This window comes from Tetrao urogallus, assembly GCF_951394365.1.
Source record: "Tetrao urogallus genome assembly, chromosome: 3".
Lineage (NCBI taxonomy): Eukaryota > Metazoa > Chordata > Aves > Galliformes > Phasianidae > Tetrao > Tetrao urogallus.
Window position 1 is genome coordinate 48801306 of NC_136815.1, and position 24737 is coordinate 48826042.

Below are 24737 nucleotides of genomic sequence, written 5' to 3' on the forward strand. Positions count from 1 at the left end.
CATATACTTTTATTACTTCTCACTAGTGCTGACTTGTTTAAAGTAAGCACACCAAGTCAGCTCCAATAACTTACTGACTTCAAGCAGTCTTTATTAACTAAATCCTTTCTTGAAGAGTAGCAATTTACATTCGAGTTGCATAGCCCTACATGCCTTCTCTCTCCCAAGCTCTCAAAGGAAAACATAGAAGAAAGGCCCCTTGGGGGAAACATTTCAAATCAAATTAGTGAAATTGAGTGTGGGTCAGGAGAGGAAAAATACGTGTTTGGAGAAACATCAACAGGGCTAAGATTTAGAGAGCAGCTCAGCTGGTCTCTTTCCAAAGTAAAAACATTCTTGGAAGGAAAAAAAATTAAGTCACCACCCTTTTCTTCATTCTCCGTTCATGTTTGTCCATTTAAAAACCTAACAACAAAGTCAACTATTCAAACGAAGAAGTCCTATCCAAACCTTCTGTCACTGACAAAAGATCCTGCAATTATTTTCCTAATCTTTCTGCTTTCTCATTAAAGAGGAAACTAAACAATTGATCAACCTATGCTTCATTTCGTAACATACTTCATTTTAATCATCAAAGTTAAACCTTCTTTTTTAAACTTAAAAATTACCATCAGGACCTAATGATCTTGCAAAAGAATGTTATCACTGTATACCTCAAGCATGCATTTTTTATTAGCATAGTTTTTTCAAGAGTTTGGACATATTGATCTCAATTTATCCTGGAATTCCTGTTAAACTGCAAAAATTCATGGATTTCTTAACTGTGATTTTCAGATAACTCAAGTCTGTTCAGAGAAACATGAAATAAAAAAAAAAAAGAAAAAATCTAGAAAAATGCATTTTCTTCAAAAATGACTTTGTCTTTTCTAGGAGCAGTGAAGGAGACTTGATTGTTCCATGCCTAACAGACAAACTAGCAAATCATCTATTCCGTCTAGCAGCCTTTTGTATGGGAATTTTACCAGCTAGAAGAGCAAATACTTCCAGTTTTGTCATTAAGCGTCAAACGCTGCTTACTTCTTGAAAAAAGTCTTTTATAATCCATTACCTCAAGCAAATTTCATGGTATCAAAAGCAGAGGAGAAAAAAAAAAAAAAAGAGGACTACTAGGGGAAAGCTAGCTGAGACAGAGGAAAGTTATCAAGACAAAGGGAATACTGGTGTAAATTCACACATGTGCAACTGTTTCTCTGCCACGAATTATAATAGGCTGTGTCTTCTAGTATATAAGTCACAGACATTTCCACTACAGGCTGATATGAATAAAATCTCTAAGATGTTCTTTAAAAACAACTGAAAAACACACCTGTTTTTAAATTAGTTTGTTTAAGGTTTAACTATCCAGCTTTAGCTATGTGCTATTAAATGACTAAATATTAAACATCCTACTATCTAAACACTAGAGAGGTAGAATTAATTGCAGAGATTTATATCCTACATTCAATAAGTGACCCTTGGGTAAACATTACTCACCTGTCTTAGATCCAAGGTGATGGTGACCCAGTGGTATTGCCTCCCATTCTGAATGCTGGGACTTTGCCACCAGTTATTGGTACCATCAATTGCACTGGAGATTGGGTGCTGTTCTGTTTTAAAGAAAAGAAAGAAAAGAACAAGAAGAAGAAGAAGAAGAAGAAAAGTAAATATATCTGGAAAAATCACCCAAAACTATTTTCTCTGACCCAGCACATTTATTTCACACAGACTGTAATGTTTTTCTGCCATAAAGCACTTAACAGTTATTTAAGGTATTTGTGATTTCTGTCAGTCCTTTGCTTAAAGACAGCTTCACTCATGTAGTAGATAGAGGGACTAAGACCAAAGCATATTTGACCTCAATGTGCTTTGTACTCACAGAGAAGAGACAAATAGAACAACCAATGAAACAAAAAAATAAAATAAAATCATGAAACTTGCCTTTGGGATTGGCACTGTGGCGGTCACAAACTCGACACTGAGCATTGCGCAGTGGCCGTCCTGGGACGTGCTCAACCAATTTGCAGAACATCTCTGGTCCCTTCTCCCCACAGGTGGCATTGGTGGAGATGTGAGCATTGCTGGCCAGGTTCAAAATGGCAGGAAACAGACCTTGAAACAAGTGACAATTATCAATTTCAGTGTTAAGGCAAGCAAAATGCAGAAATGGTTACAAGGCAGATCTCTGGATATGCAGGGTATCAAAATTAGCATCTAGCCTAGAGGCACAGATTGCAGAAAAATACAATGGAAACAGACTATTTTGTGAAGAGATTATCATAGCAATCTGACACCAGCACATCAATCATCATGGTGCCGAGGCGCTGCCAGGGGGGCTCCCCATTCCCCACAGCTGCCCTGCTCCTGGCTCACGGGGTGGGATAGGCCTTGGGTACCAAGCCCCAGTGGACTCAGACAGCCCGGTAGCCACAGGGATCCCCCAGAGCTCCTGAGAAGTATCTGAAAGAGCTCTCTTCCAGATACTAAACCTTCTTGCCACATTACGAAATGATTAAAGCCAGGCAGTAAACTGGCCTTCTGCCTGCGTGGAAACTCCTTGAGGCAGAAACATCACTATCCTCAGCAATATGCTCTCCACTCTTACATTTTAAGGGCTGCATTTTAGACCTTTGCTCCAGGTTTTTCTGAAACCTGCGTAAACTCTAAGGAAAATCTCACTTGCTGCTTATTAATCTTTACATACTCTGCCTTACTTTCAAGAGGTGCTGCTCTTTTGCACAGGAGTAATGAAAGATTGCTGTTACTGGCTTTGGAGCACTTCATATTTTCTGGAAGGAGTGAAGTTTTACTTGAAGGCCATGCATATAATTTAAGTAATACTTCAGGTATAAGAAAGAAGTTAAGCAAGCACAGCTTCTCAGCAACTTTGTATCATTTTTCAGCCTCCTCTCACGAGCTAAAAAGCAGTTATTTCTGCATGGTTAGGTTTGCATCCATCAGTAAAACACGGATAATCCATTTCTGCTGAGAAATAATTCAGAAAACGAGAACCAATTTGGGAAAAAACAGACCCATGTGTTGAGACAGAACACGATGGGCTGAAATCAAAGCTAGCACCTTGGTACACCCTATTTAGGGTGCTGCAAGAACTGCTACTGCTGTAATAGTGATGGCTCAAAAGCACATTTCTGAACGTTTTTTGTTATCTTTCTTCTGTTATACAGAGTAAAAAATATCAGGCATAATAAGGCACATTTTTAATATTTTTTTTTGAGTGTGTACAACTACATAAATTATTTTCCTTCATTAACCTTTAATGTATATTGCAAGATTGCAATATTAATACTGATTTTTTTTTTTCTAAGCTGTCTATGTCAACAAGGCAGAATTTAATATTACCTTGATTTTAAGTGTCTTTGTTTGCCCAGTAATTGCATTACCCTGGAAAGCCTGGAGAAAACTTTCAGTGCTATTCAAACGCTGACTTCAGCTTTAAAAAGCATGGTTAAACTCTAACCTACTTCACTATAAGAATGAGTAATAGTGTGTTTTCAATTGCATTGTGTTCAAAACTTAGCAGGAGGGAGATAGAGCTTTTATTTATTTACTTTTAATCCTTACTTCATTTAAATCTAGACTGGGGCATACACCTTTTTCTCATTATACCTAAATCTAATCCAGATGAAGACACAGAGGATATACTACTGGTGAGGCTCTTCTTCCATTAACATGCATTCTGCACAATCACCTCCTGTAATCAGTGTTGGTATAGTCTTGCTCCAGACTTACAGCTGCCAGTAAACAGAAATGCAGCCCTCCATTTTGTTGCTAGATAAGAAAGCTCACTTTTGGAAGAGGGTATGCCCTTTTACTTTAATCCCTAACTATTTAACATCTTCTCTATTCAGTATTTGTTATTGTTCACATAGGCATCTATCAGCCAGCCTTCAAGAACTACCAATTAACTTTGCAAGTCATTCATTACCTTCACTCACATTACACAGTAGCACTACTGCTTGTTTCCAGGGTTATTTGTTACGGTGACATAATTTGCCTACAATAATCTTTAGTCAACAGATTTGTGCCAAAGGAATAGCAAAGCTCTGGAGAAATAGTGCTGGTGGCAAGTACTGTCCTGGGTAAGTTCCATTCCATAATCCCAAAGTCAGATCAGGTTCACACACTGTAGCATTCACACTGGACTGAGCCCTTTTGTCTGCTTGTCAACAAGGATCTCACTGACATTTATCAAATTTACTGATTGATAATGAAATGAACACTGGTATGATGCCATTAGGATCTCATGTCGGGTTTTGTGGGTCTCACAGAGATAAGAAGGACATTCCAATCCAAATGAACTGCACTGAGGTTTTGTCCCAGGATTGAAACAAAAAAAAAAAAAAGTTATTAGCTTCATGCTAGAATAAGCCATATCTTTTCAGATGCTGGCTGATTACATTAACCTCTGACTCACTGTTAATGCAATCAAATTTAACAGCAGTTTTCAGAGGTTTTCCATTTACTTCAGTAGAAACTGAGAGTAGCCTACAAGCTGATTTATAAAGAAAAGAAAAGAAAAAGAAATAAATATATAAATATATAAAGAAAAGGCAAGTGTCTGCAATAAACTAAATGAAAAAGAGAGGAAAATCTAAAAGAAACGACTTGCATCTTTACAGTACATTGCTCTTCTTGAGGCATCTAGCATGCTCTTAAGTTTTAGAAAATTACTGATAACGGTGACATCAAGACTCCTCTGCTCCTCTGCCACAAAAAAAAGAAAAAAGAAAAAAAGAAAAAAAAGAGAGAGAAAGAAAAAAGAGTAATCATATTTTAAAATACGTTTTCACCTCTCTTAAAGAGCAGTAGACATGATAAAGACAAACCACGACATAAGCCATCGCTTAAATAAGCCACTTACAAATAAACTCTGATAGAAGATACCATAAATCATTAAATCAAACTTTCGGCAAATCCTGTTTGCACTCCTAAAGACACTGATGTAACTTCTACAGTTTGCAATCTGAAGTATGGCACAAATGATTGACTGAATTGGATTTTATCATACTTATTCCCACTAGAAAGGATGGGAAGTGCTAGGTAAAAAATTGTCACCGTTTCTCTTGTGAGCTATCAAATTCCGTTATCACATTAAACAGTCTTAGCTAAGAGGCTTTGAAAAGGCCTTGAGAAACATCCATCTGGATGGCAGCAATCTGTAGCATTCAGATACAGCTTCTCATGTCACTAATCTAGTCTCATTGAATATATTTCAACTGTTAAAATACTTTGTAGCGAATTTTGCAAATAGGCACTTGCTTTATCAGCTTTTTACCATCAAACTGTTCTCTGTTCGGAAATTACTATCCCTCACCTTGCAAGAAACTGGAAGCCCCAAGAAAATATAGAATGTTTGAAGAAACTCAAGCATGCAGTGTGCCAGGGAAAAGACAGACAGGCAAAGAACTTTAAGGTAGGTGTAAGTAGTCAACATTTATGTGGTTCTACATGCCGGTCAGTTCTAATCCTTCAGAATGAAGGATTGGAACATGCAGCTTGTTGGGGTGGGTGTAAAATACATCACTGCATAAGTAAAAGAGATATGCAAGCAGGGCACCTATCCATCTCTCCGTTCTGAAGGTTATGGCTGGTCATATGGCCTGCATTTCTTCGGGAATTATTCTACTTGAAATCTATGTCTACAGAAGTATCTTGTTGCACAGATGAGTGCCATCACCCATGCACTCTTATTTCGCATAGTTTTATAAGTTTTCTTCACCATATTGATCTCATTCCAGGTGTAGGCTACTGAGCAGCCCTGAGTTTCTCTCTGAAAGGAATTTCAAGGATTTGGGGCATGTTTACAGAGTTCTGAGTTTCTAGCAAATCCCAGTGGAGTTTACACCCACTGTCAGTCTGCTGCACAGCTAGATACGAATGAAACCTCAACTCCAGTACTCAACTAATGATTTTTTAGCTCAGGAAATCACAGTTCTGTTAAAGGAGTAAAGAGAGTGAGTGGCTTTGTGCCTTTTGCCAAAATCCATGGGTTGTCTGTGTTTTTGAATATATTTGCCTTGAATGGATTTTCACAATAGTTTCACAAGGTGAAACTGCATCTCTTCCATTTTTACAGATGGCACATTGAGAAACTGAGAGATTCACAGAATAACAACCTCCCTAGCACAGTCATAACTGATTTCATTAAATTCATTTCTTTTACAAACACAGTTGTACAAACAAAGATACAAATGGGGGTTCTGCTTTACAAAGGCTTCACTATGCCAGCATTCATTAAGCATAATAAACATAATGTTACTTTTCATACCTTGATAAACATAGCAAGGGTTGGTGAAGTTTCTCACAGGAAGGCCGCATATAAAACAGCTTCCTATTGAATTCTGAATAACTAATCTGATATCTATCTGATATCAGATTAACTAGTCTGATAACCCCAGAAAACTGAATAAATTAGGGAGGTTAATTTTTTTTTTTTTTTCTAAGAAATCAGAATACCAAACTGATAAGAAATAAATGTAAAAGGTTATCTGAAGAAAGCCAAGAACAGAATCCAGAAGGTTACAATATTTTCTGCATTGTTCAGCAGTGTCTGCACCAAAGAATTCCAACCAGGCTTCAGTGACCAGTTTTGCTGAGACATTCAGCAAAGCAACAGCTTGATTTTTGCCCTTTTTTGTGTGTATGCTTAGGGTAATAAAGCAGTAACACAAGTGAATAAAGTAAATGTGACTTTAAAAACATAAAGAGCTGATAACGTGCAGTAACATTAAGCTTTTTATTGTGTCACATCTTAGAAGCAGGAAGGACACTAGTCTCATTTGCAAGTTAATATTTTAAAAAATGTAAGGCAATCCTCAATTCATGACAAGCAGACAATGTTGAAGTTTGTTCACTAGCAATAGATTCATCATTTACTGAAAATATTTGCAGAGGACACAGTAATAGTTGTTCACAATAGCTTGCTGCACTCCAGGAAAACACAAAGTACCAGGGATAAAACGTCACTGAATATTAGAGCATATAAAATCTATGATAGTATTATACCACAGAAGTTGAAGTCACATTCTTTGTAACATTCTCTGCCAGTTTTCAGTAGCACGGTCTTGTTTTAGTTCTTCTGCCTTATTCAAACTCTGGACTAGGTAAGTTTACTAAATAAACACCCTGGAACTATCATGCTTGGGTTCAGATTCTTCATGTGCTCAATAGATTTACCCTCACTTTACTTCATCAGCAAATACCCCTAGCTTATTTTTATATATCTACATCTGAACCCTATTCTATAATCACAATGAAAATGTGCAATGATTTCCCTAAAATAAATGGACATAAATTAACCACTGGAATTAAGACACCAAATCTATTCCCATAGTCAGCAAGAAGTCTGTGTGGTGTAATACCCAATTTACCTTTTAATCCCTGTTCTGGAAGTGCTGTGTTAAAAATATGCATTAGCTGCAGCAACAATCCATATGAACTTACACAACAGACTTCACAGAGCTAACAGCTAAGAAAAATTATTCTTTTTTTTTTTTATAGTTATACAGAGAAAAAATTCAGCAAGTACAATACCAAGTTTACACAATCCAATTAAGGTGTACATCATTATTACCAGCACATCTACAAATATGAATTTGCATTATTATTAGACTCTTTCACATTAAGAATAAATCCTCAGTACCATGAAAGACTACTGTCTTCTAGAATTTGCTCTCTGTTTCTTCATATTCTTGAGCAAAGCTCACTAATGCATCAATTACAGCAAAACGAGTCGGGGAGACTAAATTTTGTAAAAATCACAGAATCTTTAGCTTGGAAAAGACCTCTAAAATCATCTAGTCCAACTGTCAGCCCATCCCCTTCATGCCCACTAACCACATCCCTCAGTGCCACATTTCCATGGTTCTTGAACACCTCCAGGGATGGTAACTCCACCACCACCCTGGGCAGCCTGTTCCAATGCCTCACCACTCTTTATAAGACTTTTTTTTTTTTCCCCCAAATATCCAGACAATTTACTTTATTTAACCCAATCCATTTTGAATAGAAAAATATAGTAGATTTGCCTAGTACATTCTCAAGAGCTCCCAGTTAGAGATATTCTTCCATGAGTGCTTTATCACTTGAAAAGTTACCAACTTTTATTAATCACTGCTCCATTCATGACCTGTCACCATCTTGATTACAGCTTTTGATTACCGAGAGGCTGTTACCATACGCACTTTTCTCTTTTCCAAACTAAAGAAACAATACTATAGTCTTTCCACAGTCAATTTTCTGAACCTCTCATTCTGAATTCTTGGCAGTTTGCATCTCTCCAACAGTTACTCCTCACACCACATCAGCACCAACAGGAGTAGAAAAATTTCTTAGATTCTGGACAGTTTTGTTAACGCATCCCAGAATAAGATTTGTTTTCTTTGCCAAGCTTACAGTTGAGTTTGCAATGCTAAGGTAAATAAAGATCCTTTTCTGTTGTACTGCTGCCTAATCAGTCATGAAAGAAAAGTATATTCCACTGAGGCCCACACATTGAGATCAGATTATCTGTAAAACTGCTCACTTCATGACTTTTTGCTGAATGCCCATAAACTTTTGACTTAAGGAAGATTCTGATGATTATTTTGTACCTCTGATTCTATAAACCTTTTCCAAATCACAATTCAACTAAACAAGCACTAGAAGAGATAAATGTAACCAGAAACATTTTAATTGAATTGAAATTTTCAGAGAACAAAGTGTCAAAGACCAAGTTCTGTCCTTTCCTCTGTCCAGACAGGAAAGAGCTTCTCTGCCAAACATTTTCTGCTGTGGCTTATGTGCATCCAGCATTATTAACAAGAGACTTATTGCACTAGAAGCAAAGGAATTTAACTCCTGCAGTCTGCCCTGGGCTAGACGGTGGGCTAATTAACAATTGGTATTGGAAACCAGTATAACACTGAATATTCTTTCTGTCCAGCTATGTCTTTTAAGTATAGAAATTTTTGCATCATGTTAGCCTATCAAGAATCTGCCCAGAAGTTGCCACAGTATTTACATGAAAGTGAAAGAGCCAAGAGTTGACAAATAGGCAGGCTGCCAAGGAACAACAAACCTGCTAGAGCATGAAATTAGTTCTTGCTCACCAAAATCTTGTTCCACATGTCGAGGAGTCTAAATTGTATTCACTGGTTTAGGAGCATATCATTTTCAGGGTTTTTTTTGTTGTTTTGTTGTGTTTTTTTTTAAAGTATCATGTATAATCAATGAATATTAAGATGTTATAATTACAAAACAAACAAGAGAGTTTGGCAAAGCAGATTATAACAATAAAAAAGAGAATAGATAGAAAGCTTACCTGTATCCTAGGCTTACTTACAAAACTTCAGTGGAGCGGATCTCCAAAACAGACCCTTCCCCACTGGCAGTCAGCTCTTAAATGGGTCTTGGAGAGGTGGAGCCAGGCTCCACCCCTTCCTGCAGCACAGGTGAATTGCCTTCACCTGTGCTCCTGTGGCTGACTCATTGCTCACCTCAAGTGATCAATCAGAGGTTCAGGCCGTGATTCAGCAATTCCCATACATATCACAGTAAGTATTTTCCCAAAGTCACTTTAATCTTGGGAAAATTTTCACCTTAACTTGAGATAAATACTGTTAGTTACATCAGTGTCTTGCCAGTTTTGCTGATGTACAGCCTTGGAGACATTAGCTTAGATGAATACGACAGTAGCACTGGCAGTGTGATCAGAGGAATCTGTTATTCAACATCTGATATTCAACATTTAGTACATGTCCTAATTTTAAGGTTGAGGGAGTTGGGCTTTCTTAGCAGAGGAATTGGAACTAGGTGATCTTTAAGGTCCTTTTCAACCTACGCCACCCTATGATTTTCCCATATGACATTAAGAGAGATCCCTCAAGTCTGCTGGCATCTTCTTGTGATCACAAACCAAGCCTTATCAGCAAGCAGTAGCACTACAGGGTGACCGTGAAACATATTTTTCACTTAGTTAATTGCAGCTTGTCAACATCCATCATATATAAAAATTAAATGTATGTACATAAGGCTTTTTTTTGCTTTCCTAAAATATATGCTCTTAATATTACAGTGAACAACTGTATTAGATGAAGTTAAACTTTCATTAAAAGTAAGTGGACATTTTCAATTACTTGAAAAGCTATTTCAAGTTTAAGAGTTTTTGGCACCTCAGCACTATCAGCTTCCCAGTTATACAAAGCCATGTGCTTTTCCCAGAAGTAAAATATTTTCTTTCAAGCAGGTGCAAAGCCATATAGCCCTCTATCGTCAAATCATCCTAGGTGGAAGGGAGGCCTTTCCCTCAGCTTGGTGGAATGGGGATGAGGGGATGATTTGCAACTGGTGCAGTACCTAAGACATGCAAGACTTGAAACTCTTGTCAGCAGAGATGATGGAATGGTCCTCTCCAATTTAAATGATTAACTGGGAAATATCCATTGTAATTTTTTTTGTTTGTTTCTTTATTTTCTTCCCCCAGTCATAACTGCTTAATATACTAAAGAGGTGGTATTCTGTTTTTTGAAAAAAGAAAAAATGTAATCTACTAAAATTTTTGCCTAGGCATTTTACTCCGAAAAACAAAGTAAAACTGTGAATTACCTTCATTTGTTTATTTTAATTTTCTAGTCTTTACGCAGAGGTTAACAAATGCATGGGACACCTCTTGTGTCTCCATAGTTCAAAAATTAAAAAGTCAGCTACGGCACATTTTCAATGTTTTAAATTCTTACACTTCCAAACCCTCTCTATTTTAAAGCAAATATCTTTGTGAAAATCAAAGGCATCTGTGTCACACAAGGTAAGTTCTTGAAAGCATAAATTCAAGGACACAAAATTACAAAAAAAACAATATAACTACAAAAAATAGTATTCTTTATGTATTACCATTAATGCTCAATAACCCAGCCATCCACATGGAATTTTAATCAAGTGTCCTGGAAGTATTTTGCCTTTGGCTTGAAAACAAGAATGACGGATGCCTCAGCACAAAGGACTGCTGTGGTGGAACCCAGCAGCAGCTCAGCACCACACAGCCATTTGCTCACTGCCCCTTAGGTGGGATGAAGAAGAGAACGAGACACAAAATAGAACTCATGGGTTGAGATAAAAACTATTTACTAAGACAGAAGATGAAAATGGAAACAAAAACGACAATAACAACAATATATATTGTCACAATACCATTATTCATCACTCACCCAACTGATGCACAACAACCCCCAAGCAGCAACCAGTACCCATCCAGCTGCCCACAACTTTTATACCCTTCTGCGGGTTGTCCCATGGCATTGCAGAAACATTCTCCACCCCCAGCCTAATTCAGGCACCTGTCCTGACTCTGTCTTGCACCATCATGGTGGTAGATCTTCCCATCCAGCAGCCTGGCCCAGACCAGTTGTGCTCTCATCCTTCAGCAGCAAGTAAGCATTGGTGCACTGTCAACACTGTTTGGGCTGAAACAAGACCTTTTTTTTTTTTTTTTTTTTTAAAAAAAAAAAAAGTAAATCCCAGCAGCCTGAAGACCAGCCTTGAGAATTGAACCCTTGAATTTACAATTCAGCAGCCCTACTGTGAGACTCTCGCACATTTTGCATTCCATTCTGAAACACCCCAAACATTTTTGTTGATTTACTGTGAGAAATGAAGCAATTATTTAGGCAGAGGTGCAGTGAGAAGTACCTGTTTCTCATTGTTCTCAAGAACAGAGGAAATTTAAAAGCTGTTCAAGTTTTAAAGACAGGGCATGTAGCATTGGTTGTTACTACATTGTAAATAAAAGGATTTTTCTACTTTGGGGCAAACATCTCAACCTTTTCCCTGCCACTACAGCACTGAGTAGCCCCTTTCTATTCCCTTTTCCTATTACTACATCAGGAGTTTCAGCCTGCCAGACAGAACAAAACCTATATTTCTTTACGTCCACCTCTTAACTGTGGATGTGGTAGCACAACAATAACAGACCCTTTCAACAGGAAGCTGCAATAAAAAGATCCCTGAGTGAGTAAACGCATATCACTAGAGCATCACTGTGGCAACTTGTGATCTATGCTAAGACATGCCAAATTCACTTATCCCCCATCAGTCATTGTTTGCACCTACTGCTTGGGGCAGAACGGCTGGAAACTGAACAGAGGAAAAGGATCTGGGGGAAAGTTAGCTGACATCCAGCTGACCGTGAGCCAGCAGTGAGCCCAGGTGGCTAAAAAGGCCAACGGCATTCTGGCTTGTATAAGAAATACTGCTGTCAGCAGGAGCAAGGAAGGTGATCATCCCCCTCTATTTGGCACTGGTGAGGCTGCATCTTGAATTCTGTGTTCAGCTTTGGTCCCTCACTATAAGAAAGACATTGAGACCCTGGAGCTTGTCTAGAGAAGGGCAGCAAAACTGGTGAGGAGTCTGGAACACAAGTCTTTAGGAAAGCAGATGAAGAAATGGGAGCATTCAGTCTGGAGGAGACTCAGAGGTGACCTAATAAGGTCTTTCAACAGATCTCTACAACTGCCTGAAAGGAGATTGTGGTGAGGTGGTGAGTCTCCTCTGGCAGGTAACAGCAATAGGATGAGAGGTAATGGAATCAAGTTGCACCAGGGGAGGTTCAAATTGGATATTAGGAAAAATCTTCTCAGAAAGAGTGGTGAGGCATTGGAACAGGCTGCCCAGGGAGATTCACTATTGCTGGAGGTCTTCAAAAAAAAGTGGAGACATGGCACTGAGCAATACGGTCAGTGAGCATGGGAGTGGTGGGCTGATGGTTAAAATGGATGATCTTAGTGGTCTTTCCAACCTTAATGATTCTATAACACTATTGACACACTATAGAAAAGTAGTTGTCATGTAATTTAGCTTGAAGTTGCAGACATTTATTCCATTAGATGTGTCCCCATCATTATCATGAAATACAAGAAAAATTAAGCAGTCCCTAACGTGATCACTTCTAAGTAGAGTGTTCATCCATTTCAATCTGCTGTTTGTATTTTCCGCATAACTTTAGCAGTGATAAACTTCTGGTGGATATTGGCAGACACGCTGTAAACCTGCTTAAAGGAAGATAAATTGTCATAGGACTTGATACTTGTCAGCCCTAAATTTTATTTTTCCTTTTATATGCTCATTTTAGTAACAGCTCAGTTCCGCATGAACAACAAAAAAAAAATCTATATACTCTCTGACATTCTATCAGCTTTTAGCAAAATTAGTGATTAATATCCAAAAATAAGCCTTAGAAAATGCCCGAGTTTATTCACAAGTCATGGAGTTCTAGGTGCATGGTAGATTTGCTTTCCACTTGTAAAGATTCTTTTTATACTGTAAATAAGATATGTTATCCCATAAATGCAAATTGAGCAACTTGTGCAATTTAAAAAGAGCATATTTGTGTCTTACTGAACTATTACATTAGGTAGCAACTACTGAAGGAATAAATGAACAATTGTCTGCAGATAAATGCAAATTCACAGCTAATTCTCCCGAAGTCAGTGGAGTTAAATTGATCCCTCCTATTCCCATCAAAAAGTTGAACTCTGGCATATTTTAAAGGGCATTTTCTGGTAGAAGTCACTTAGCATGCACTTCAGCAACTCAACAGGCTGAAGCAGATGGATGGAATCCTAGAAATTTCAACAGCATGTATTTCACAACACCAAGTTAAACCAGGGTTTCCACAGACCCTGACAAATCAAAGTGCCTTCACTGCAAATTTCTGCTATCTAGCCACTCTCAGCCAATAAAGTAGAAACAACCTAATCATCAGAGGCATTAGCAGGCAGTTACAACCCTTTTTTGCCTCCCTTCTTACAAAATGCAAGATATGAACAAAGGGGAACACTAGAAAGCCAAGTAAAATATATGAATGGTGAGGCACAGAGGATAACAAAGCAGGCATTAGTCATTCATGCATTTGAATGAGAAAAGCTTGTAAGGGAACATTGGACAAAAATAAATAAATAAATAAATAAAAACCTAGTGGGCTTTTTAGCCATCTTATTAGTAGTGAAGTGACTTCAGGAACAGATTTTCTCCCTTCAGTAAAGCAACTTTCAAACAAGGATGGTGTAATTTGATTGATTGGCTTTCCAGGCATAAGCATTATTCTGGAGCTGGAAGTTCATCAATTCACTGAAGTGCTTTTTGTCTAGATACTCCTGGTTGGATCCAGTATAACAGAGAGACCAGCAAGGACTGATTGCACTCTCCTGCACCCTGTGCAATGATTGCCTGGGGAGGAAGCAGTGGAGGAGCAGCACAGAAGCAACATGGTTTAGCAATACTTAATCAGATCTACAACGTCTAACAATTAAATCAAGGCGAGAGAAGTTCTTTCAAATAACTTGTATGGGTTCTACAACACCTTTGCAGCCATTCAAGTAAATAAAAGCTTATACAAACAAATACCATAAAGGAGGCATAGGACATAGAGGTCTTCAAGGTCATTTTGGAGAAAAACAGAACAATAGAAATGCGAGAAGAGCAGAGGGGAAAATTAAGTTCCCACTTTAGGAAAAATCTGTTCTTAAACAGCTTTTTAACCTTTATTCTGATGCGGGAATGCAGAGCGGGACTCAATCTCACTGCACAATAAATGAGCTCAGGGAAAGGAATTACCTTATGCTTGCAGAAGAACTTTCAAACCTGAGATTTCATAAAAGGAACTGAGCAGGGAATAACTCTGATGGATTCATTGCTGCATTAATTGATAGTTTTAAAAAAAGCATCAAAAGCTAACAAGTTTATCAGTTTTGCTGAAAGCTCAAATTTACTTTGCCTACACAAAGCAACTGCAGCATCTTCATGAAGATGACTGGTAGGGAAAGCACAGAAAAACAGGATAAATCAGCTGTGGCCATTACCCCACAATAGTCAGTCCTTTCCACAACCCACGAGGTTGAGCTGCTCACAGAAAGCCAAGATCTGGCCCAGCAGCAGAAAAGACTCATTGCCTTGCACCACCCGTTCAGTTGCCCTATGAACTCGTGTTAAAGCAACCCCAATTTTCACAGAGATACTCCAGCTACTAAAAAAATGAGCACAGATACATCTAAGCTTTTATTGTCCTGACTTATAGCTTCACCAAATTATCAGTCACATTACAACTCAATGCTAAGTGCTATACCCACCGTAAAGTGCCACTGGGTGCTGGGATCAGGCTCTGAGATATCACTCAAATATATATAAATAATGGGAGGTTTGATTGATGTGTTCCTGAGATTCATGCCAACTAAGAAATTATGATTCCCACAAGCTGACCTAACCAATCTCATCTTGTAAAACTTCAACACGTTAATTCTCTGTATGGTCAGAAAGAGTTGCCTCGAGGACAGCAGGTGTCTAACCCCTTTAGAAAAAAATTAAAGGCATAGAAGAAGGCAAACTCCATCAGAAGAGCCTTGTGTGAGAGTGCTGTAAATACCAACAACTGATCGACATACTGATAGTTGTGAATTTCCAGAGATGCATTTTCTAAGCCCTCAAGGAACGGGGAGAAATATTTATGACAGTCAAATGTTTTTAATCTTAATCTTCAGTCTATTTAGCATGCTTTCATGGGATTTTTCTGTCACATAACTTTGCATTCTCAGGAAAGAAGAAACACTCTGTAGTTTTTGATGCTAACATTCTATCAAAAGTAGCGAGAGAAAAAAAATCAAAGTTTAGGATCCTCCAACCAACACCGAGCTCAACATTCTCTCCACAAAATGTCTAAGATGTCTAAGAAAAAAGAATAAAATTTCCTCTGCTTCATTCCTTTGTTGTCCCATTATAAAGGTAGATTTCAATCATTAAAATTTCACCTAGTTGAGATTTATCTTTTGCATTAATCTTTACATCACAAATTATTTTCTTATTATCAAGCCCCATTTCTTTTTAGTTTTCAAAATATATTTGTATCCTCTCTTAGGAATTTAGTGAACTGTTTTACTTTAGCACAATGTTACCTGCAAAGGCAACGTACCTGGATGCATGCAATGTGGCTTCTGTGTAAGGTGACTTTCTAGATGGATAATCTAAAATTTAATGTTGAGTGGAACACCGTAAAGAACTAAGTGCATTACACTAGAGCCTCAACAGCTCACATCTACCAAAGAAAATACAGAAGCCGTAGTTCCAGACGGCTCCTACTACACAGTTATGTTGGAGTGTGCTGAATCCTGCCACATAGTAGAAGAGAGGTTGCTGCAGTTCCACTCTCCCAAATCCAATCAGTAGTAAAGTTGACTATATATTCCCAACAGGCATACATGTACATACGTAGATACAAACACAGCACATATGCATACGCAGATTGCCAGTCACTCAGATCAACAAAGACAGACAAATACAAGCAACACTAACAGATTAATCCTGTTAACTGCTCCAGCTGATCAGAATGAAAACTGCAAGTGGAAAATAAAAATTCATATACATACATAAATGCAGTGTGATTTCTTCAGTAACTAGACACTCAATCTGTCTAGTAACTGGCCCCTGGATCTCAGGTCTCCCACTTCACTGGCACTTGGGCATAGGAGCCCCTCAGGTCCACAGCTCCAGTTACGCACGCGCACACACACACACCCCTAGTAGGGACCCCTTCAGCAACTGGCCTAGACTCCCAACCTACCCAGTAGCAGGCCCAGTTCTTCTCATCTTGTGCACAGATGCACTCTCATGTAGTTAGTGTCTTAGTCAACATGTGCACCCCGCAGACTTCCCATTAGTTGTGCTGGACCTCCTGGCCCTCCAGCAGCCAATCACAGACCTTGTGATCTCTACAGTATCCATCCCAAAAATATGGCTGCTTTAAAACTTGGCTCCCAAGTCTCTCATCCCACACTGACATACAGACCCACACAACATGTACACACTCCAGTCTCTCCAGCCAAGCACACAGGACACACTAGCCTGTGTCCCATGGTCCTCTATCCAACGATTAAGACCTTCACATTCAAAGCATACAGATCCCATCACACAGGAAAGCAATTTAGTAAGAAAACAAGACAGACTATACTGATGAGGCACGCAGCATGGAAAGACAAGCATACTGACAAGTTTACAGCCAACTGACCTCTTCTGTCCTCTTATGCCTCTTTTTTACACTACACTTGTTTTCTCATATCACCTCGATTTCTCCCACCCTCCACCCCCTCCTTTTCCAGCCTTTGCCCTTCCTCTTTCCTTGTCTTTGGCCCTTCATCTATGGGATCTTTCCTCATAATCCCTAACTGTTCTTCTCCTACATCCCATGCAAGATCCCACAGCCCTTTAAGCAGCCAAGCTTGAGAGCTTCTCCAGTAGCTGTTAGTGATAGGCATTATCCTTGTCCTGTGGGCAGATGGCTATCATGAGATGCCTTTTGGAGGGACTCAGTTTCTACCAAGGTTGCCCCACCTTGTTCCTTTGTTCCTAGGAAAAGGAGGGTTATCACATAGCCTAATAAGTTGAGTGGGAACAAGTATCTTGTGGCCCTGCTACTTAACCCCCATGAAGACACAAGAGGTGTATACATTTTCCATATCAGGGAGAAAATGTAAACTCAGAATTCACTATTTTTCTCAATTTTGCCAAAAAAAAAAAAAAAAAATTGGGAATTTCTTTGCATACCATAACATTAAGTGATTGTCTCAGACTCCTTTCACACTTTCAGCTCATCAGTCTCCTGCCTTTTACTGTAAACTGCAAACAGCTCTGCCTCCAGGCTTTCCACAAGTTGCAAGGGTCTTAAGGTTTATTTTGGTGTTCTCTCGTCAGCAACAAATATTAATATCAGTGGAAGCATAGCAGAGATGTTAAAGGAAAATATTTAAGAAATGAAAATCTTTGGAGGGTATAGAAGCTTTCCCATTTCAGAAAATGCATCAATCACAATCAGGCAGAAACTGATTCTAGGAACAGACAACTTTCTTCAGTGATTTATTGCCAACCAAATACGTTCTGGAAGTTGGCTCTCTTTTTTGAAAGTCTGAAGAAATTATACAAATCCACAAAACATAGAAGGATGTAGTGAGGCAATGAAGACCATACCATTTACTATCTAGGCATGAAGACAAAGTCGTAGCTATCCAATTCCAGCATCAGCTTTTTCTCTTACCCATTCTCCTTTTCCATCCTTTGAACTTGCAATCTTGACTACACAGTAGCTGGATCTCAGAGCTTTAGAGAGATTTCAGACATGCCTCTCCCCCCATTACCTGTCACAGCAATCTGGCAATAAGGCACTCTATTCAGAAACTGCAGATGTAGGTTCAGACTAACTCAAGCTAAGGAGATTAACCCAAATCTCCCACTTCCTGTGCTCTAACAATCTGATTTATAAGTAAACCTTATCACTTTATCTTTCAGGAAAAAATGTGGTTGCTGACCATAAAGTTGTTATTTGTGCATTAGTCATAGCCTAAGCATACTTACTGGGCCAGATTCTTGAAGCAAGGTAGGCTTTAAACTCAAATGGTAATAACCATGATTTCTTTTTTTAATTACTACAAAATCACCTGACAGTGGCAGAACTAAATATATGGAATACAAGCAATATTGTGCAGACATTAACTGGATTCCCTTTCTACTTCCCAGACGTGTATCACTGCTATCCTCAGTATAACGAAGAACGCATTCCAGTGGAGCAAAGCTGCTACATAAGCCTCTGAAACGGTTGCTTGCTTCTGAGGCAGCAAACCAGCTCTCTTGTCTGGATTTGGACATCAGTGATACATGCTTCACCAAGAACAACACCCATTACTGGATACAAAAACTCAATTGAAAATCAGACCTGACTTTTCAACAGAATGGGGATACCTCAAGAACATACCTGCAATTAAAATACCAACTAAATTTTATAGGCATGTAGATATTAATCTTTAGGCTGAAAGAACCAATCATTAACCTGTAAAGATGTGTGCTGCAGTAACTTTACTATTCTGTGTTGTTCTTTCTTAGCCTGGACTTCGGCACTCTCTGTAAGACCCCAAACTATGTATGCTCCATTTTCCTTATCTGCTGACAGGACAAAAGGACTGACAGAAAAACAGGAAATGCTGAAAGAGCTCTACCATGATACTCTCCACAAACATGCCAAGGTGCATTTCCCCCTAAATTCTGCATTGGCCCAATGTCCAAGAAATCTTTCAATTCCCACAACAGAGGTTTTTACATCATCGTGATGCTTGCAAGTTTGAGCACTAGTTGTTTACTTTCTGCACAAGAGACATGGCTATTCTAATCTGCATCACATTCCTTGCATTGTTTTAGGCTCAGTTATCTGAGATTCTGGTTTTGGAAAGGCAGTTTTCCACCAGGGGGTTTGATGCCCACTGCTTCCTCTGTGGATCTGTGCCCTCATGCTGAGAAAAAGAAAAAAATCTATCAACTTAATCTAATAGAAGGAATGGTCTCCTGACCTGATCTTTCATCTAGAAAAATATCAGGTAATTAATTTAAATAGCCCCAGGAGGGGTAGCTAGGTGCAATCAAACATACTGCTATCTTCAATCAGCGATATTAAAATATGTATTTTATCAAGATGACCAACCATGTGAGCTGCTACACAAAAGCTGGAATAGCAGCACTTAACTCTTTACAAAAGCTGCAGCAGATTACAGCAGTTACACTGCAAGTTTATGTTAGAGGGAAAAAAACAATTGTGGGCTCCCTGATCAGCTTTTAGGAGAATTCTAAATAATAATAATAATGTTAGCTGTGTGCTAGCGTATCATGAACCATGTGAACCAAGAACTAAGGTTATTTGATGTAGAGAAGATGGTACTGTGTGAGAAAAAAACAATTGAGAAATGTAAGAGTTTTTTGCCACTTTATCTTTTTTTTTGTTTCCAAGACTAAGTTCTCACAACCAAGGCATGGTTTCCTTATCTACAAGCTGAAGTTTATGGGCATAGCAATTAGTTTGGGTTCGATTTTGCCATCCTGACTTTGAGGATGACGCACATATTAACAGCCACACATGCTTTTACGGCGGCGCGCAAACAGCCAGATGCTAATCTCCCGCACTACATCCATCTTGAAAGCCACTCTCTATCTTAAACAATATCGAGCCACGCGTCTGCACAGCACATGCCTCCCAACTTGGCTTTTGTTATGCCGAACCCAATCGTGACCAGGGGCCAATGCCTGGAGCGGATCGGTGGCAGATCAGCAGCCGGACCTCAAGTAGAGGAGGGCACTCGGTGCGGATCAGTGCCGCACCTCGCAGCCCGCACCCGGAGCTGCTGCCCAGCCTCAGTCCCGCAGCACAAACCCCGCTCACCACTCCACGAACAAAGAGGATGCGTGCAGCCGAGCTGTTCGCACGGATGGCAGCGCACCGGGCAGAACCACGTGCGAAGAAAGAAAACTTCTGCAACTTGTCTCCATTACATCCCCTCCCGCGGTCTGGATCCCTTCTCATCCCTCGATCTGGTTCGCATTAGCGAAGAGCGCGGCATCCCTCGGCTCTGCCTTACCCCGGGCACGCAATGCTGCGGCCCCCGGGGGCTCTGCTGCTACGGGGCGGCCCCAGAGAGAGGATACCGGTCGTGCCCCCAGCCTGCCCCGGCTCCGCGCCTATTCACGGTCCCCACAAAGGGAGAGGGCGGCCCCACCGCAGCCGCGGGAGAAGAAAGGGCACCGGGAAAGAGAGGAAAGAGCAAAGGAGGAAGAGCGGATGAGGGGATGGCCAAGAGGAAGGACAGGCGCACGCTGCGAGCACCCCAGAAACCTCTCCCAGCCCCGGGATGCGGTGCGAACGAATTCTGACGCACCCCCTATCCCTCAAGTCCGCGCCCTCACCTCGGGGCTGGCCACGTCCCGGCGCCCCGAGCTGTGCAACCGCCGCCAGCAGAACCAGCAGCCGCCGCCCGCCGCTGCCCGTCACCATCGCTGCTGCAGCCGGGAGAGACTCTCCGCTGCCCGCCCCGCCGAGCGCGCCCGTCTTATAGGCTCCCCCCGGCCGCTCCGCCCCGCTCCCGCACCCATGCACACCCACGGAGCCCCACCGAGGTGCCCCCTCCTCGCAGCTCTCCCAGCTGTGATCGCTGAGCGCCCGAAAAAGTTCTGGAGAGTCGCAATGAATGAGCTGGTGCTCTGCGGGAGCGTGGTGGGGAGGGAGATGGGGACGGTGCGAAGCAATGAGGGAAAAGCGTCTGTGCAGCGCGGGGGAGGCACTGCTAAGCCAAGGCATTGCGCAGCGTTCCTATGTGACTGACATCGCCAAGGGCTTGAAAAATTGAGGCTTTCCTTGCGAGTGCGTCCCCCAGAGCTGTGAGACCTCATACCGTGCCGATGTGTTCCACTCCGCGCACACATAGTAGTGCAGCCATGTTTGTCAACTAAAGGTTTATCTCTCCAAAGGACTGCCTGCTTTTGTCCTGCGGAAAGGCTTTGCGGCTTTAATGATCAGCTGCTTCCGGAACTTATACAGAAACAGGTTGAAGAAATTCGAGACAGAGCTGTTCCCAGGTATTTCATTTAAATTCCACGCACACTTTGCTTCCTTGTTTTAAGGGCTGTCACACAGCTCGTCCATGCAGCACCCCACAAGGACTATCCCATATATGCTGCAGCAAGCAACAGCACTTTTTAGGAAGAGAATTGAGTGCCCAAAATGAGTTAGTTGATTTGGAGGAACTTTAGAATCACAGATTGGCATGGATTGGAAGGGATCTCAAAGCCCATCCAGTCCCACCCCATGCCATGGGCAGGGCTGCCCCCCAGCAGCTCAGCTGCCCAGGGCCCCATACAACCTGGCCTTGAGCACCTCCAGGGATGGGGCACCACAGCTTACATGGGCAGCTTGTTTCTAGCCAAAAGATACTGTCCCTCAAATGGAAAACATCACTGAGAATACATGCTGGTTGTTGTTATTACTATTATTATTATTATTATTATTAAGGAAAATACTGGATTGTTCTGCTTTTTAAACTACATTGTAAAATAGCCTGTAAGCTGTGTGAGCAGAGTTAGACTACAAGTGTGTTCCTCCCATGGTGGGGAGCTGCTTATGGAGCTCAAGCTGCAGCTTGGGCTTTATTGATATGTGTAAATAAACTCAGGAAAATAGTAGTAACGTATATGTTTATCATAAAATAAAGCTATTTCTTATTGTGTAACTCAAGAGTTACAAGTTATACTAGAGAATGCATGACAATGTTTATAGTCAAAACATACAAACAGGAAAAATCCCCAGGTCAAGGAGATAAAAATGAAAATGTTCTGCCATAAAACGGTATCAAAGGCCTTCAAGCCTACAAATAAATAACACTCCACATCTGTCCCTTCCACTGGATCTGTCCTCTGCATGCACCAGGAATGTCTTAAATTTCAGGACAGGCAAGAAGGAGGAAAGCAAAACATCTGCAGAGAGAAAAGTCAACAAATTTCAAGAGCCAATTGTCATTTTTTCTAAAATTGTTGAGGTCAGGTTAAGAAACCCTCTGTGAGGGATTGCAAGTATACCAGTTGGGATCCAAGTACAAAGGGAAGAGAAAGAGTAGCATCTGTGCAGCATAAAATCCCACCAGTTTGCAGCTTCATAATCGGTTTAACCATTTTGTCAAATTCCAACACACTGAAGTGTACTTCCTTTCATGCATGTAATGAGTAAGTTCTAGTTCATTTCTATGTGTGTTTATCCTCATCAGAATATTCTGCAAGAAAGACGTGGAGGTCCTGGAGCCCATCCAGAGAAGGGCAAAAAAGTTGTGAGGGGGCAAAAAAGTCTTATGGGGAGTGGCTGAGGGAGATGGGATCATTCAGTCTGGAGGAGGCTCGGGGGAGACCTTATTGCTCCCTATAAAGGGAGGTTGCAGTGTGGTGGGGGTCAGTCTCTTCTCTAAGGTAACAGCTATAGGACAAGAGGGAATGGCCTCAAGTTGTCCCAGGGGAGGCTGAGGTTGGATATCAGGAAAAATCTCTTCTCGGAAAGAGCGGCAATGCAGCAGCACAGGCTGCCCAGGGAGATGGTGGAGTCACTGTCCCTGGAGGTCCGTGTGGATGTGGCACTGAAGAACATCATATGTGGCATGGTCGGGATGAGCTGACGGTTGAGCTAGAGGATTTTAGTGGTCTTTTGCAACCTTAATGATTCTATAATACTCTGATCCAGCTCTGGACTGTAGCAGCAACTTCATTTGTTAAAGTTCAACTAAGCCTCTGTATACAAATTGTAACAGAAAATTATGCACCACAAGTAGTCTGTGGAACTACATTACTTCCAAACATATTTATGCAGTCCCCAAAGACCATATGTATTAGCTGACACCCTGAGCCCTGCTACATCATATATGCCCAACATAAATAGTAATACAAACAGTACAATAACATAAATAGTGCAAATTAAAAAGGCCAAGAGACTTTCGTATTTTAAAACAATTGTTACTGCTCCAACTTCATTAAAAGACAGAAATTTCAGTAAAGTTAGGAAGGAAAATATCTGAACACCTCACTGTCACCTGTTTTACTAACAAAAATTAACTCCAAAATAAAACAGAAAGAAGTTTGTCATACAGTGTAAGAAAATAAGTTACTTGTAAATACCCAGATAATGGTCAGATATGTGGTTACAGGAAATCTCTTAAAATCTTGTTTTCTCTCTTTATAACTTTTGTCAGTTAGATTTGCCTTAAGCAGTTGGTGTTTCAGTTGTGAAGGAATGGAAAATACTAATATTTAGGAGTAGGCAGCCCAAAGTGAGTGTGTTAATTTAGCCATCTGTGGATAACAGCCTACTGATAAAAAAAAAAATATGGCCTTTGGCAAAAACAGAGTTTTGGGATAATTCAGGCTGAAGAAAGACCAAATACACAAAGTCTGAATGTAATCTCTCTGCTGTTCTGCACCAAAGCAAATGCCCAGTGAACACCAAATATGTTTTTTCAGGCTTTGTCTGGGTTGCTGTTGCTGTGTTAATGCCAAGCTATTGTGCTAGGGCAGGTTCCCTCAAGGCCCCTTGGGAACATAAAGTCACCTCCTGACCCTGAGGGCAGCAGGGCACATAGAGCCAGCTGCAGTTCTGCAATGTTCCTCAGCCAAAGCAATGCTTCAATAACGCGCACATCCTAGCAGCCCATCTTTGCTCCCACCTTACTTCCACTGATTCTTTCTCTTCACTGCAAACCACCATAGGATAGAATAATTAAGGTCAGAGAAAACAACTAAGGACTAAGATCATCCAGTACAACAACCATCAGCTCACCACCACCACACCCACTAGCCTACAAGCCCCTCACTGCAAGAAAGATATTTATATATCTTTATATAATTTATATAATTTATATAATAATATTGAGAAAGATATTGAGGCCCTGGAGCGTGTTCAAAGAAGGGCAACGAAGCTGGTGAGGGGTCTGGAGCACAGGCCATATGAGGAGAGGCTGAAGGAGCTGGGAATGTTCAGCCTGGAGAAGAGGAGGCTCAGGGGAGACCTTATTGCTCTCTATAACTTCCTGAAGGGAGGTTGTAGTGAGCTGGGGGTCGGCCTCTTCTCTCGTGTCATTAGTGATAGGACCAGGGGGAATGGTTTCAAGCTACGCCAGGGGAAATTCAGGCTGGACATGAGGAAGTATTACTTTTCAGAAAGGGTGGTCAGGCACTGGAATGGACTGCCCAGGGAGGTGGTGGAATCACCGACCCTGGGGGTGTTCAAGGAAAGACTGGATGTTGCGTTGAGGGACATGGTTTAGTAGGAGCTATTGGGAATAGGTGAACGGTTGGACTGGGTGATCTTTTAGGTCTTTTCCAACCTTAGTGATTCTATGATTCTATGATTCTACAACCCTCAATACCCCATTTACACC

General features: G+C 40.6%; 1 protein-coding gene across 1 annotated transcript in view; it reads right to left on the reverse strand.

Annotated features, from left to right (window-relative positions):
• LAMA1 (laminin subunit alpha 1) overlaps positions 1 to 20821 on the reverse strand; it is a gene marked incomplete at both ends in the record, with an annotated part of 96888 nt that extends 76067 nt beyond the window's left edge. The window contains 3 exons of the mRNA XM_079533878.1: positions 1474 to 1586; positions 1918 to 2088; positions 20734 to 20821. Coding sequence (XP_079390004.1) covers positions 1474 to 1586; positions 1918 to 2088; positions 20734 to 20821 — 372 coding nt within the window. The remainder of the gene's footprint in view (positions 1 to 1473; positions 1587 to 1917; positions 2089 to 20733) is intronic.
• Positions 20822 to 24737: the final 3916 nt, after the last annotated feature.